Here is a 13,224-nt window from a genome sequence, read left to right on the forward strand (position 1 = left end):
GGCTACCCACTGCCCCACTGGGCACCGCCCTTTCTTGTCAGTGCCTCACACTGCAAGTCCCATGACTATGACCACCCATGGGAGGCTGCCTGAAGTGGCAGTGCTGACATTGGGATGCCTGCCTGCCCTGCCCACAGGGAGCTTTTGCCTGCAGTCTCTCCCCAGACATCAGCTGCACTCTCACCGGCCTGCTCAGTGAGTCAGGGAAGTCATGCCCAGCTTAGGCAGGGGCTCTCAAGGCTTCAGGGTGCTCCCAGCAATGCGGGGCCACCACACTGATGCTCAGCCAACCAGCTCTGGGGGATTAGGGAGGCCTGCTCAACTTCTCTCTGGTTCTTGGTGTCTAGTCTTTACTGTCCAATCTGTTGGGTAGAGCTTCACATTTGGCTCCAACCCCCTCATACACCTCTCTTCATGGTGGCAAGAGGGCTGCTGCCATTCTAGCCTCACAACTCAGGTTCAGGTGTGAGAGAAGAACAGCCTTTCCTTGCAGCTCCCATCCTAACTGGACCACTTCAGGTCACATGCTCACTCCTGATCGTCTGTTGGAGGGAACAGCTAGATGTTGACTGGCTAGGCCTGAGTCACAAGCTCCAATTTCAGGCAACACGGGAAAGAATTGCCCCACTAACATCAGGGCCGGACCTCCTCATTCCAAGGGCTGAGGAGTCCAGGGAAGCCCCCAGGCACCAAAAGCTCCCTATTCTATGAACTGAGTATTAGGCTCTCTGTGGTCTGTGGGTTTTCATGAGAAACACAAGCTGTGGGTCCATTTAAAAATCATTTTATTATTAACATCATCTTTCCATTTAGCCAAGTGTCTGTAATGTATAAGGAATGTCGGTAAATATTCCATTTGAAGCTTCTTTGTACATATTTCCATCGATAAATAAACTCTGAATTCACATAAAAAAGTTAAACTTAAATAACTCATATTTCCTTCTCTTGTAACAGGCATATATTGGCAAAATATAAATATTCTTGGACTCAGGCTTTGTTCTAAGTGAGGACAGTAATTTATCACATGGTACAATTATTGACAACAAAACCAAGAAATTGTCAGCTGGTGTCCTGGCTTGGACTAGTTACTGAGGTGGGAACAGAAAATTCACATTTGGTTTCTGGGCCAAGGATACAGCAGGAGTGGTGATGGGGGGGAGCGAATAGTTTTCTTTACAGCTCTGATAAAAATAATCTGCTCTGCCACTGAATTTTAACTTTGAATACATTCTTCTACATTTGCGGATTAATTCCATTCTCATGTTACTTAAAACTCAGATGTCAACTGACAAAATATGGCACGTAATCCATTTTGAACCACGTCAGTAGATTCGAGAACTATCATCGGGCTGGCGGGAACAGCAACAGAAATGCACGTTGAGGGCGGTGACTGGGGGTCGGCTGGGTGAGTCCACGCGGTCGGTTGCACACTTCCGGGGCCTCGCGCAGCACGCGGCCGTGTGCCCGAGCGGCGGGAGGCCAGGGCCGCTCAGGGCGCGCGGGGGATGACGGGAAAGGCGCGGGGCGAGGGATGACGGGAAGGGCGGGGCGGGGCGGCTCAGAGCGCGCGCGGGATGATGGTGGGCGGGGCCGCGCAGAGGGCGCGGGGGATGACGGGAAGGGCACGGCGCGGGAGGGCGGGGATGCCGGGGAAGGGCGGGGCGGGGCGGGGCGGCTCAGAGCGCGCGCGGGATGACGGTGAAGGGCACGGCGGGGCTGCTGGCCTCCAGCTCCAGGGCCGTCAGGAAGCACTCGGTGGCTGCCGCGTCGTTGCCCTGAGCCTGCAGGACCTCGCCCAGGCCGTTCCAGACCTCGTGGGCCGTGGAGTTCACCTGCACCGCGTCCCGCAGGATCTTCTCGGCCAGACTGTAGCGGCCCAGCTGGTGGAGGATCAGGGCCTGCAGAGGCAGACAGACAGACAGACAGTCAGTCAGAGAGACGACGCTCTGGACTCCGAGCTGTCCCTGAGCTTCGGCACGTTCCTCGGAGGCAGGCAGGTGTCTCCACCAGGCCGGGCACAGTGGAAGTTCAAGTTCTTCCTGCGCTCAGGGCGGGAGTCAGAAGGATCACTCAAACCATGAACCGTGCGAAGTCCCCGGCATTCAGCCATTTCCAAAGGTCCACCCAGGACTGCACCGCGTGGGCCGCCACGGTCTGTCTGCTGACACCCGCCCGCAGAGGGCTGTTTGCCATCTTTTACTTTTCTTTAACCTCAAGAAAAGTCACAACAAACAGAACAGAAATGTCAGTTGCTCACAGCCCCCACCCTGGCCGCACCCTGATCTCACGGTCCCCTCCGTGCTCGGCGCCCGCACAGCTGTCACTTCAGTTTTAGTGACTGCGCGCGTTGGTCCCCAAGTATTCCACCCTCATCGTGTTTCCAGGTGGTGCGTCTCCACAACTGGTGTGTCTGGATTTCATCCGACAGACACTCAGTTACTCAAGGACCCTCTCACGGGGAGACACCCAGGCTTCCCAGTCTCGAGCGACTGAACCACCCGCCCCCACCCCTGCGTTGCCTCGTTTCCCTTCGGGGCTGAACGCGGGCGGAGCCTCTCCTCGCCGCTCTCGCTTGCAGGGTGTCGCGGGCCGTCTTGGCCTGCACTGGTCAGACGAGCTTCAGGGTCACTTTGTGAGTCCCTCTGGCTGTGCGCGCACGACCGCTCTCAGAGCAGGGAGAAGCCTGACAAAGCCTCGTCTTCCTGCCCGGAACGCGGCCTGGCCTCCGGGCCTGCAGACCTCAGCCCTGCGCGTTCTCTCCGTGCCTCGCGTGTGGCGGGGCTGCGGCCGCCCGGTTTCCTCGAGGCTGCGCCTCGCCAGGGGCCAAGGGCAGAGCCGGGCTGTGCTGCCCGAGGGTCCGCTGCGGCCCGAGCCACAGCCACCGGCGCCCTGAGCCCACACTCCAGGGGGCTCCGGCCTCTGAGATGAGCTCCTGGAGCGGGTAGGGGCGCCCTCGGCAGGCAGCCCCCAGGCCCCGAGGGCTGTGCCTGGGTAGTTCTCAGGACCAGAGAGCACCCTGACGGCCCAGAGCCGTCGGCACCTCTGAGCACCCGACTCGGGGCAGTGAGGCTGGCCCGGGAGCCTGTGGTCAGAGGGTGACGGCCGGGACACCCATGGCCTCAGCAACGAGCGCGCCTCGGTCCTGGCGGGGCAGGTTCCTGGCTGAGGAGGAGGGGCAGGAGGGCTCAGGTGGAGGGAGGCTGCCCTCCCGGGGCAGAGGACAGTAAGCCCAGGGTCAGGTCCCCTCTCGGAGGGGAAAACTCCAAGGAGAGTAGCATGTGTTTGCCTTCTTAGTAACGTCGTCACATCTAATGACGCCACAGGGGCCTCCCTGGGGGCTCAGACAGTAAAGAGTCTGCCTGCAATGTGGGAGACCTGGGTTTGAGCCCTGGGTTGGGAAGACCACTGGAGAAGGGAAAGGCTACCAACTCCAGTATTCTTGCCTGGAGAATCCCCTGAGGAGCCTGGTGGGCTACGTCCATGGGGTCGGACATGACTGAGCAGCCGAGCACAGCACAGCACAGCAGACAGGCTCAGAAAGGCCTAGTGTCTCGCCCGAGGTCACAGGGCCCAGGAGGGTGGAGCTGGCAGCTTCTCAGTGCTCGCTGCTGCCGCTGGCACTGTGAGAGACCGGCCCCCGGGCACCAGCCCAGCTCCAACTGAGCAGAAGGGCGCCCACTGTGCTGTGGGTCCCTCCCAGCCCCTCCTTCCCGCATCTGTGATGGGGTGGCTCCCCTCGAGGGCACAGCCTTTCTCCCCTTTCTCTGCTGTTCGGAAGCACCCTGCATATTCGCTCAAGGACTGGGGCGCTCCTTGCCTCTCTCTGGGGGCCACAGGCCGGCGGTCACCTTGAGGCTCAGGGTGGCTGCAGACGCTGAAGGACTGGGGGTCCTGTTAGTCAGAAAGCAGACCTGTGAGATGAGACTCAGGAGCACCGGGACCTTGGTCCAGCAGGGCCTAGAGGTGAGTGCTCCAACAGCACTGCCCTGACCCCGCCCTACAGGAGTGGGGACAAGGACACCGGTCCACTGGCTGGTAATTTTGTTTCGAAAGTGGCAGCTGCTGGACCTTGGAGGCTCCAGGGGCACAGGGCAGGGACAAGGGCACCCCTCCCAAAATGCCTGCAGGAACCAGCTGTGGGCTAATCCGACCCACTGTCCTTAGGGCTGGCCAGCTAAGGGCCTTGTGATTCTCAAGAGTTCTTACCGGCGTGGGAATTTCTAGCCCATCCCTGGACTTATATTTTGAACGTAAGAACAGGCTCCCATTTCCAGATGACCTTGAAGCTTCCTGAGCAATCTGTTTAGTGGAATTAATTCCTAAAGCCAGGGCAGCTTGGGGAGGCATCACAGACTTGCCAGGGGCTGCCAGCTCACGCTCGGCGAGGGAATGAAACATCGGCCTCTCCCCAGTCCCCGAGTGAGCCAAGGGTGGCTCAGAAATCAGGCAGAGTGAGGGCAACCAGAGCAAGCTCCGGCCGGGGGCTGAGTCAGTGCTAGGGGCCAGCATTGCTGGCAGGGTGGCCAGAGCTGGGCTGGCACCTGGACACGCCTGGCCATCAGGACTGAAGCGCCTCTGGAGCCCCTCTGTGTCATGAGGGACTTCCATGCGCTCCTGTCCCTGAAGCCCCCTTCATTCTTCAGGTCCCGCTTTCTCTCTTCTCCGAAGATCAAGGCCTCACCCCCTGAGGCTGGCAATCCGCTGTGCTCACCCCCAGCCAGGCCCTTTCTCCCAGAACAGGCCTCTTGGCTCATCCAGGCCGATCCCTCAGCCCAGGTATTTCTGCAGGACGCAGCACCCACCCCTCCTCCACCTCCCCAACCTTGGTCAGTCTTGTCTGCCCCTTTCTGGAGCTCTAGTCCATCTGCCTGAAGCCCTGACAATCCCAAAGTCCAGGCCACACCAACCCCTTAGGCAGCACTGTGCATGTGTGTGTGTGTGCTAAGTCACTTCAGTCCTGTCTGACTCTTTGCAACCCCATGGACTGTAGCCTGCCAGGCTCCTCTGTCCACGGGATTCTCCAGGCAAGGGTACTGCAATGGATTGCCAGGCCCTTCTCCAGGGAATCTTTCTGATCCAGGGATCGAACCCACGTCTCTCATGTCTTCTGCACTGGCAGGTGGGTTCTTTACCACTGGCACTGCCTGGGAAGCCCTTAGGCAGCTCTACCCAGCAGCATATTAAAAAGCAGAGACATTACTTTGCCAACAAAGGTCTGTCTAGTCAAAGCTATGGTTTCTCCAGTAGTCATGTATGGATGTGAGAGTTGGACCATAAAGCTAGCTGAGCACCAAAGAATTGATGCTTTTTGAACTGTGGTGTTGGAGAAGACTCTTGAGAGTCCCTTGGACTGCAAGGAGATCCAACCAATCAATCCTAAAGGAAATCAGTCCTGGGGGTTCATTGGAAGGACTGATGCTAAAGCTGAAGCTCCCAATACTTTGGCCACCTAATGCAAAGAACGGACTCATTTGAAAAGACCCTGATGCTGGGAAAGAGTGAAGGTGGGAGGAGAAGGGGATGACAGAGGATGAGACGGTTGGATGGCATCAGTGACTCAATGGACATGAGTTTGAGTAAACTCCAGGAGTTGGTGATGGACAGGGAGGCCTGGCGTGCTGTGGTCCATGGGGTCACAAAGAGTCAGACACGACTGAGCAACTGAACTGACTGACTCACCCAGTGGCATTCAGCCGGGCAGGAGACAGAGAATTTGATGACTGACATAGTTCATTACCTTAGCAAGCAAGCACCCTCCCCCCATCAAAGGCACAAAAGCGCACACCCCAGCCGTGCACTGTGGACACGGATGTGGGCAAGAAGCTGTCCTGCTCTCAAAGCCGGGGACCCGGTGACAACCCCAGCGTGACCAAGCTGTGCGCCCGGCACTGGGGTCTGCCTCAGCCGCCGGCCAGACTGCACTTCACCTCTACTGTCTGCACGCCGGGGCCACAAGGCTGGCTCCTGCCCGAGACGCCTCTGCTGGGCTGAGCGGCGGACCTGAGATGTGGTTGCTGCGGCCCCGACGCTGGGCCCCCGCTCCTCCTCTGAGGGAAGACGTGCAAACGGCCTGCGCCTCTGCCAGCCCCTGCCGATTCCAGGGTCACCGGAGATGAGGGCCCGCTGGGGCCGGCCTCCCGAGCAGACAGGAGCCCTCGAGGAGGCGACTCTCAGTCCCTCTCTTCAGGCGCAAATGAACACAGCTTGCTAAGCTTGCAATTATTATAATCAGGTGTTTGGTACAAAGAAGACCTTGGTGAGGCACCACACTGGAAGTGAGGGATTAAATTAAACCTGTTCTTTCAAAGGAGACAAAAGGGACTTGGCGGGTTTGAGGATAATCAGTGTCTTCCTCACTCACGTTTTTACATGTGTGTGGAGACTGCTGCCCAGGGACGGAGCCCCTGGCTGCTTGCGGGGGCGCCATGCAGGGGCCCTGGCTGTGGGGAGCCCCTCTGTCCACGCCCAGGACAAAAGCCCCTTGGAGATCTTTTTTTTTTTTTTAATGTATTTATTTTCCTTTTTTTTGGGCTGCACCGTGTGGTCTGTGGGATTTCCGTCCAGCGACCAGGGATCGCAACGGTGCCCCCTGCATCGCAAGCAGTCTTAACTACGGGCCCCCCAGGGAAGAAGTCCTGCCTCTTGGAGATTTTAGACGTCACCGCGGGTCTCTGCCCAAGTGCCAAGCCAGCGCTTCGCTTGGGGGTTCACTGGCTGTCGGGACACCCGCCCTATGGCACCGCTGCTGGGGGCTCCCGAGCTGGGGGGACCCACCAGGGGCAGCAGAGTGTGTGGAGCCCGAGGGGGTGGAGGCAGGTCGGAGCACGGGCCCCTGGCTCCCCGCATGCCCACGAGCCCAGCTCCACCACGGACTCGGGCAGCTTGCGCGGGTCCCAGGGGCTCTGCCTGCATCATGCGAACAAGGACTGAGACACGGGAGAGCAGCGAGGCCCGTGTGAGGCCTGGGAGGGCTCAGTGACGGTAGCCTTCGCTGAACCGTCCCGTGGTCAACGCCGTGATTCTGAGCGACCACGGGGCAGGGGCTCCTGGAGGCCCGCGGCCGATGACCCGCCCCTGCCGCCCCTGCGCCCTCTCGGCCGCCGCCCGGTCAGATGAGGGAGCCTCCGATTCGCCTCTGCGTGTGCGGCGCCCGGGGCGGCCCAGCACCCCCGAGGGCCTCGGTGAGCGTCTGCTGGATGGATGGAGAGATGGATATGGGGACGACGGAGAGGAGGGAGGTGGGCCGGGGGCGGGGGGCCCAGCCCCCTTCCCTGCGACGTAACCCTGGCACCACCGGGGCCAACCTCTCAACAACCCTCCCACCCGTAAGCTTTGTCCGAAGAAACGCCGCACTGGCGTCCGCAGCCCTTGCCAGCCCCCGCTGCAACCCGGCTGTCCCGAGCTCTGTGCACTCGCCCTTCGTAGTGCGGAGTTTCCAGAGCGATGGAGACGGGACGCCACCTCTCCGTCAGGAGGTCTGAGCGCCTCTCTGACTTCGACTAGGAAGATGCGGAGGCAGCGGCTTCCTCCCTGACAACCAGAGAGAGGCGGCTGCTGCGTCTCTTTACACCCAATGCAGCCTCCACCCGGAGCCCCAGGACTTGAATTACTATCTGCGTCCCAAGGTCTGGGTGTCCTACACTGGAGCCGGCGGGACCCCCAGAGGATGGCGGGACCCTCAGAAGCTGGGAGGGACCCTCAGAGGGTGGCAGGACCCCCAGAGGACGGTGGGCCCCCCAGAGGCCGGGATGGCCAGGTGATGGGAAATCCTGGGTCCAGGCAGGCGATTTCAGCTGCAGCCTGAGACAAGGACTCATAAATTCAATGAGCTCATGCTCAGAAACACCAGCATCAACATCGCAAAAGCTCAGCGTGACGCACTGACCTAATTAAAGAAATGTCAGATCGAGCCAGCCCCACGCGCTATCAAGGGACATCCTCGAGAAGGCAGCTCGGGGCAGCCTGTGCAGCTCCGAAGACGTGGCGATGCTGGGTATTCTCCTCACTCTGAGGCCCAAGAAAGCTCTCGGTAACATTCCAGCCCATCTCCAGACTCGTTGCCCTCCATCTGCCATTGCAAACAAGTGCCCTGTTGTTGCCACCAAGAAGGACCTGAGTCTCCGCCAGCCCTCAGGAGAGCACCACGGTGCCCGGAAGGACCTCAGTGCCCCCACCAGCTCCCCACGCTCGCACTTTTCCACTGTAATGGCCAAGAGACTCCCGATGACTTATTTAAACATCTCCCAGGTTGACTTATTTCTTTATTTTTATCGGCCTTCCCCAACAACGAGTCAGAAGGAGCAACAGCATGGGGCGGCCTGGAAGTCAGCGCTTCCCCACGAGGTGCCCGCAGTGGAAAGTCAGTGCTAATCACCCCCTGAGGGAGGCGCCGCCCCGCGTGTGTTTGGGAAGATGGTGCCCTGCCCCCCTGGGGTCCACTCCAGGCCAGGCCTCTCCCCTCCCCCGCACCCCAGGCCCGGGGACCCCCAGGGGGCACAGCAGCCCAGGAAGCCACCTGGCTCCCCCCAGCAGCTGGTGGGGTGGGGATGGTGGGGGAGACATGGCCCCACAGTCCAGCCAGCGGACTGGAGGTTCTCTGTGGTCAGGAAAACAGTTCACACGGGACTACCACATTGCTTGGGCTGCCCTGGTGGCTCAGCTGGTAAAGAACCTGCCTGTGATGCAGGAGACCCAGGTTCAATCCCTGGATCAGGAAGATCCCCTGGAGGAGGAAATGGAGAATCCCATGGACAGAGGAGCCTGGCAGGCTACAGCCCATGGGGTCGCAAAGAGTTGGACATGGCGACCAACACACACACACTGCACTGCTAAGCTGACAGGCTTCCTGGGAGAAGCCGACGGAGCGGGCCCTAGAGACCCTAGCCCCATCCCGTGGTCCCAGGCCAGGACCCCCTCCCAACAACACTGACACCCCCGTCAGGCCCCGTCTCAACCTGTCCTCAGACAGGGGTGGGGGGGTCGCACCTTTGAAGCATCACTACATTTGGGTCTGAACATTTATCACCAAGACAATGAAAACAAAGCCTGTCCTGTTATTTCCAGCAAAGAGTCCTGGCCTCCCCTGGGCCGGGAAGCGTCACAGTGGTGGAGAGCAGGTCCTCTCAGGACAGCTCTGCCATCCACCACCAACTGTCCAGCTTAGGCAGAGGCTAGAGAGAAGGACCTAGAAAATGAAGGGGTGGAGGAGGTGATCTCCAGATGAAAATTCGAGGATTTGGTCAAATTTTCCACCCAACAAGTATTTTTTGGAGCATCAGCTACATACCAGTGAAGAAGAACTAAAGAGCCTCTTGATGAAAGTGAAAGAGGAGAGTGAAAAAGTTGGCTTAAAACTCAACATTCAAAAAATGAAGATCATGGCATCTGGTCCCAAAACTTCATGGCAAATAGATGGGGAAACAATGGAAACAGTGACAGATTTTCTTTTCTTGGGCTCCAAAATCACTGCAGATGGTGACTGCAGCCATGAAATTCAAAGATGCTTGCTCTTTGGAAGAAAAGCTATGACCAACCTAGACAGCATATTAAAAAGCAGAGACATTACTTTGACAACAAAGGTCCATCTAGTCAAGGCTATGGTTTTTCCAGTGGTCATGTATGGATGTGAGAGTTGGACTGTGAAGAAGGCTGAGTGCTGAAGAATTGATGCTTTTGAACTGTGGTGTTAGAGAAGACTTTTGAGAGTCCCTTGGACTGCAAGGAGATCCAACCAGTCCATCCTAAAGGAGACCAGTTCTGGGTGTTCATTGGAAGGACTGATGCTGAAGCTGAAGCTCCAATACTTTGGCCACCTGATGGGAAGAACTGACTCATTTGAAAAGACCCTGGTGCTGGGAAAGATTGAGGGCAGGAGGAGAAGGGGACGACAGAGGATGAGATGGCTGGATGGCATCACCAACTGGATGGACATGAGTTTGGTGAACTCTGTGAGTTGGTGATGGATAGGGAGGCTTAGCGTGCTGCAGTCCATGGGGTTGCAAAGAGTCGGACACGACTGAGCGACTGAACTGACTGAACTGAGCTACATACCTGGTACATATCTATTCTTTCAGGGCTTAAACTTTAATTGGAGAAACAAGCAGAAAACACGGCAGGGAGGCCTCTTCTTGCCGTCAGCAGGGCAGAGTGTCCACGGAGGGCCAGGAAGGGGGCTGGGAAGGGCTGCCTGTGGGGGGGCCTCCTGGGGAGAGGCTCTCGTCAGTGGGGGGCCCTCCAGCAGTAAGATAGACACAAACGGGAGAGCGGCCCCAGAGGTGTGGCCCCTTCCACTGCAAGGCCCAGCGTGGGTGGGAGAGAGAGGGGGTCTCTCTCTGAGTCTGGGAGACCCTGAGGATGCCCGTCTCAGTCCCCTGGGACCTGTGTGCCCTGGGACCCAGTGGGCGCTCGGTAAATGCTGCTTGTCCGAAAGGCAGTCAGGACACGTCGGTGCTGGGTGGACGCTGGGCATGTGCGTCACCTGCTCCCCGAGGAGGGCGGGCGCCTTGCATGCACGTCTGGGAGCAGCGGGGCAGGGAGGGCGCAGTGGGGGCGTGTGGGCCTCCAGGTTGGGCCTGGCAGGCTCTGTCGGAGTCTCACGACGGACACCACAGGGCCCGGGGATTTCCCGGCAGTCCTGCAGGGCCGCTGGCTGAGGACCCCCCGGAGGGTGGCTATTCCCTACCTGTAGGGGGACGCGGTCATCTTGGCCAGTGGCTGCTGCATCCCTGCCAAGGGCTGGGCATGAACTATTTTTCCACTTTTACACAGGAACAGACAGGAACGATAAGACACTTTCTGACGAAGGGAGGACAGGAACTGATAAACCCTGGAAAATTCTTTTTCCACAAATAACAGGAGGAGTCAGCACACAGAGTCCAGGCAGGAAGGCGGGTGGGGGCTCCGGGGCTGCGGGGCGGGGGTCTGCGGGGGAAGTCCCGCTGCCCGTTTGCTGGGATGTGGGGACGCTGCCCTGCCCTCGGGGCTAGCTTGGCACTGGACGTGGAGCAGCTGCCCCTGGATCCTCGGGGCTGCAGAGCCCGCGGAACGGACGGCCTGGCCTCCTCTCCCCACATGGCCGAGCCCTCACGCTGACCGCCCCAAAGAAGAGCCAGCAGCGTCACTTCCTCAACACTCCCCATTCCCGTGGGAAGGGCAGGGACGTGGCCGTCCCCTGCAGAGAGGCCCTCGGGGCTGAGCTGAGGTGCTGGCTACCTGCCCTTCCATGGACTTCGATGCCAGCACCTTGAAGTCTGCAGGCCACAAGCCCCTGTGGGGAACTCCCCAGTGGACACCGAGGGTGGACGGGTCACCTGGATGGAGGGAGGCAGTCAGAGGGGTCAGGGGCAGCCTCTGCAAACGGCACCTGTGGTCAGGCCATGGGACGTGCACGTGGACTCAGGGAAGGCAAGACTCACTGGTCCCGGAGGCGGCCACTCGAAAGCAGGGGGACCTACCCTCAGCGGCACTGCCCAAGGAGCGGGGGTCTGCTCTCAGCCCCCGTAGCCACTCGAGGACCCCTGCTCGCTGTCTGGGGGGCTTTGCTGAGAAGGGAGCCCTCCCCGTCTCCCAGAGGGCGGGGCCCCGGGACACCCAACATCCACCTTGCCAGGCCCCGGGGGCCTGGGCACGCTGCACGGTTCTTGTAGCCGCTTCCTGGAGCCAAAGGAAGGGACAGAATCCTAACAGCCGCCAGGCGGGAGCTCCCCTGGCGGCCTCGTGAGAATGGGAGTCTCATGTCTGCAGGACAGAGGCCACACTGCCATCCAGGGTCGCAGGAGTGGCCAGTGGACGGCAGAGCTAGAACGCAAACGTGGGTCTTCTTGGCTCTAAAGGGTGAGCGCTGCCAACCACCTCGGCTCCTGCCCCCAAGCTCCGGATGGTGCTGCATGTCCCCCTGAGCCTCCCCTGCTGGCTGTCTCCACACAGAGGGGCCAGGTGACCCCGCCACGTCACTCCCCTAGTACGGCCGCCCACCCCCTGGAGCTCTGCCTCGCGGATGCCCCCTGCTCCCCTGTCCCCTGCCTCCCTCCCTCCTAAGCCGTCTGACCCCAGGCCACGGTGTGCAGCAGACTGGCCTCCAGAAGGAAAATGCCCTGTTCATAGCGTTCACCACCTTCCGTGGTATGAACGTCCCCTCTGGGGCCGATTTCACGGGATGTCTCTGCGTGGCCGGGGCAGGTCAGCCCCAGGATGCTCCTCTCTCCAGGGCTGAGGGCGGAAGGGGAGAAGCGGCCTGTCTTCTCCCCTCATCAGGCGATGTGACTCCACAAAGCTTACGCTAAGTCACTCAGTCGTGTCCGACTCTTTGTGACCCCATGGACCATAAATCCCTCAGGCCAGAACACTGGAGCGGTTGCCATGCCCTCCTCCAGGGGATCTTCCTGACCTGGGGATCGAACTTGTGCCTCCTACTGCAGGCGGGTTCTTTACTGCTGAGCCGCTGGGGAAGCCCTGGGCAAGCTGAGGGTATCAGTGAAATGCCCTCGGAACGCCCCCATGCCTCTGTCTCCTCCCCTTCAGCCAAGGCTCCCTGGGCACCCGGCCTTCTGGGCCTGGCCCCCTAAAGCCAGCAGTCCCTGTGAGCTGGGACGCCCCCCTCTGCAGCCATGGTGGGCGCTGGGGGCAGGGGCAGAGTCAGCAGGAGGAACGGGGTTTCTAGCGTCAACCGTCCCAGAGGCAGAGGCTGATCCATCCCTCTGGGTGAGACCCCAGCGGCAGGTAGAGAGATCTAGCAGCGTGTGGGAGCTCTGATTAGAGAGCCAATTATAACCCCACTGGCCTGCCTGGCTTTGACAGGCCTGGAAAAAACGCGTGTCTGTCCTCAGGAAGAAGCAGGTTGTGCTTCTGGTTTGTTCTGAGAGATCCCCGCGAGGACGGCTTGCTGGCACTGTGGTTGCAGCCTCCTGCCTCTGTCCGGATGCCTGTGGCCCCAATATGGGGCATCAGAGGGAACCTGCGGGGACTCTGGTCCCTAAGGGGAGGCTTGCTTTCTGCCATAGGCCTGCTTCATGCTTCTGTTTATGAGGAAGGACACAGCCTGGTACCCACAGGCTCCCCCGTGGGGCCAGGCAGGCAGTTTCTGCTTCGTCTGGAAGGACGTCAGTTGGCATTTCAATCATGGGTCTCTTCAAGACGGACCTCCTGGCAAGGCCAGGCCCCAGGCTCGGGGCCTGTGTGTCCAAGCTTCCTTGCAGAAACAGACCCTCTGATCATTATCTTGGGTCA

The 13,224-nt window shown here is 59.7% G+C and overlaps 1 protein-coding gene across 7 annotated transcripts in view; it reads right to left on the reverse strand.

The window, feature by feature from the left end:
- Nucleotides 1–768: 768 nt before the first annotated feature.
- TTC7B (tetratricopeptide repeat domain 7B) overlaps nt 769–13,224 on the reverse strand; it is a 275,490-nt gene continuing 263,034 nt past the window's right edge. For all 7 annotated transcript variants that reach the window (XM_070798024.1, XM_070798023.1, XM_070798022.1 and 4 more), the window contains one exon: nt 769–1,898. In XM_070798024.1, the coding sequence (XP_070654125.1) occupies nt 1,677–1,898 (222 nt within the window). In that variant the 3' untranslated portion in view covers nt 769–1,676. The remainder of the gene's footprint in view (nt 1,899–13,224) is intronic.

Source organism: Bos indicus, chromosome 10 (assembly GCF_029378745.1).
Source record: "Bos indicus isolate NIAB-ARS_2022 breed Sahiwal x Tharparkar chromosome 10, NIAB-ARS_B.indTharparkar_mat_pri_1.0, whole genome shotgun sequence".
Classification (NCBI taxonomy): Eukaryota; Metazoa; Chordata; class Mammalia; order Artiodactyla; family Bovidae; genus Bos; species Bos indicus.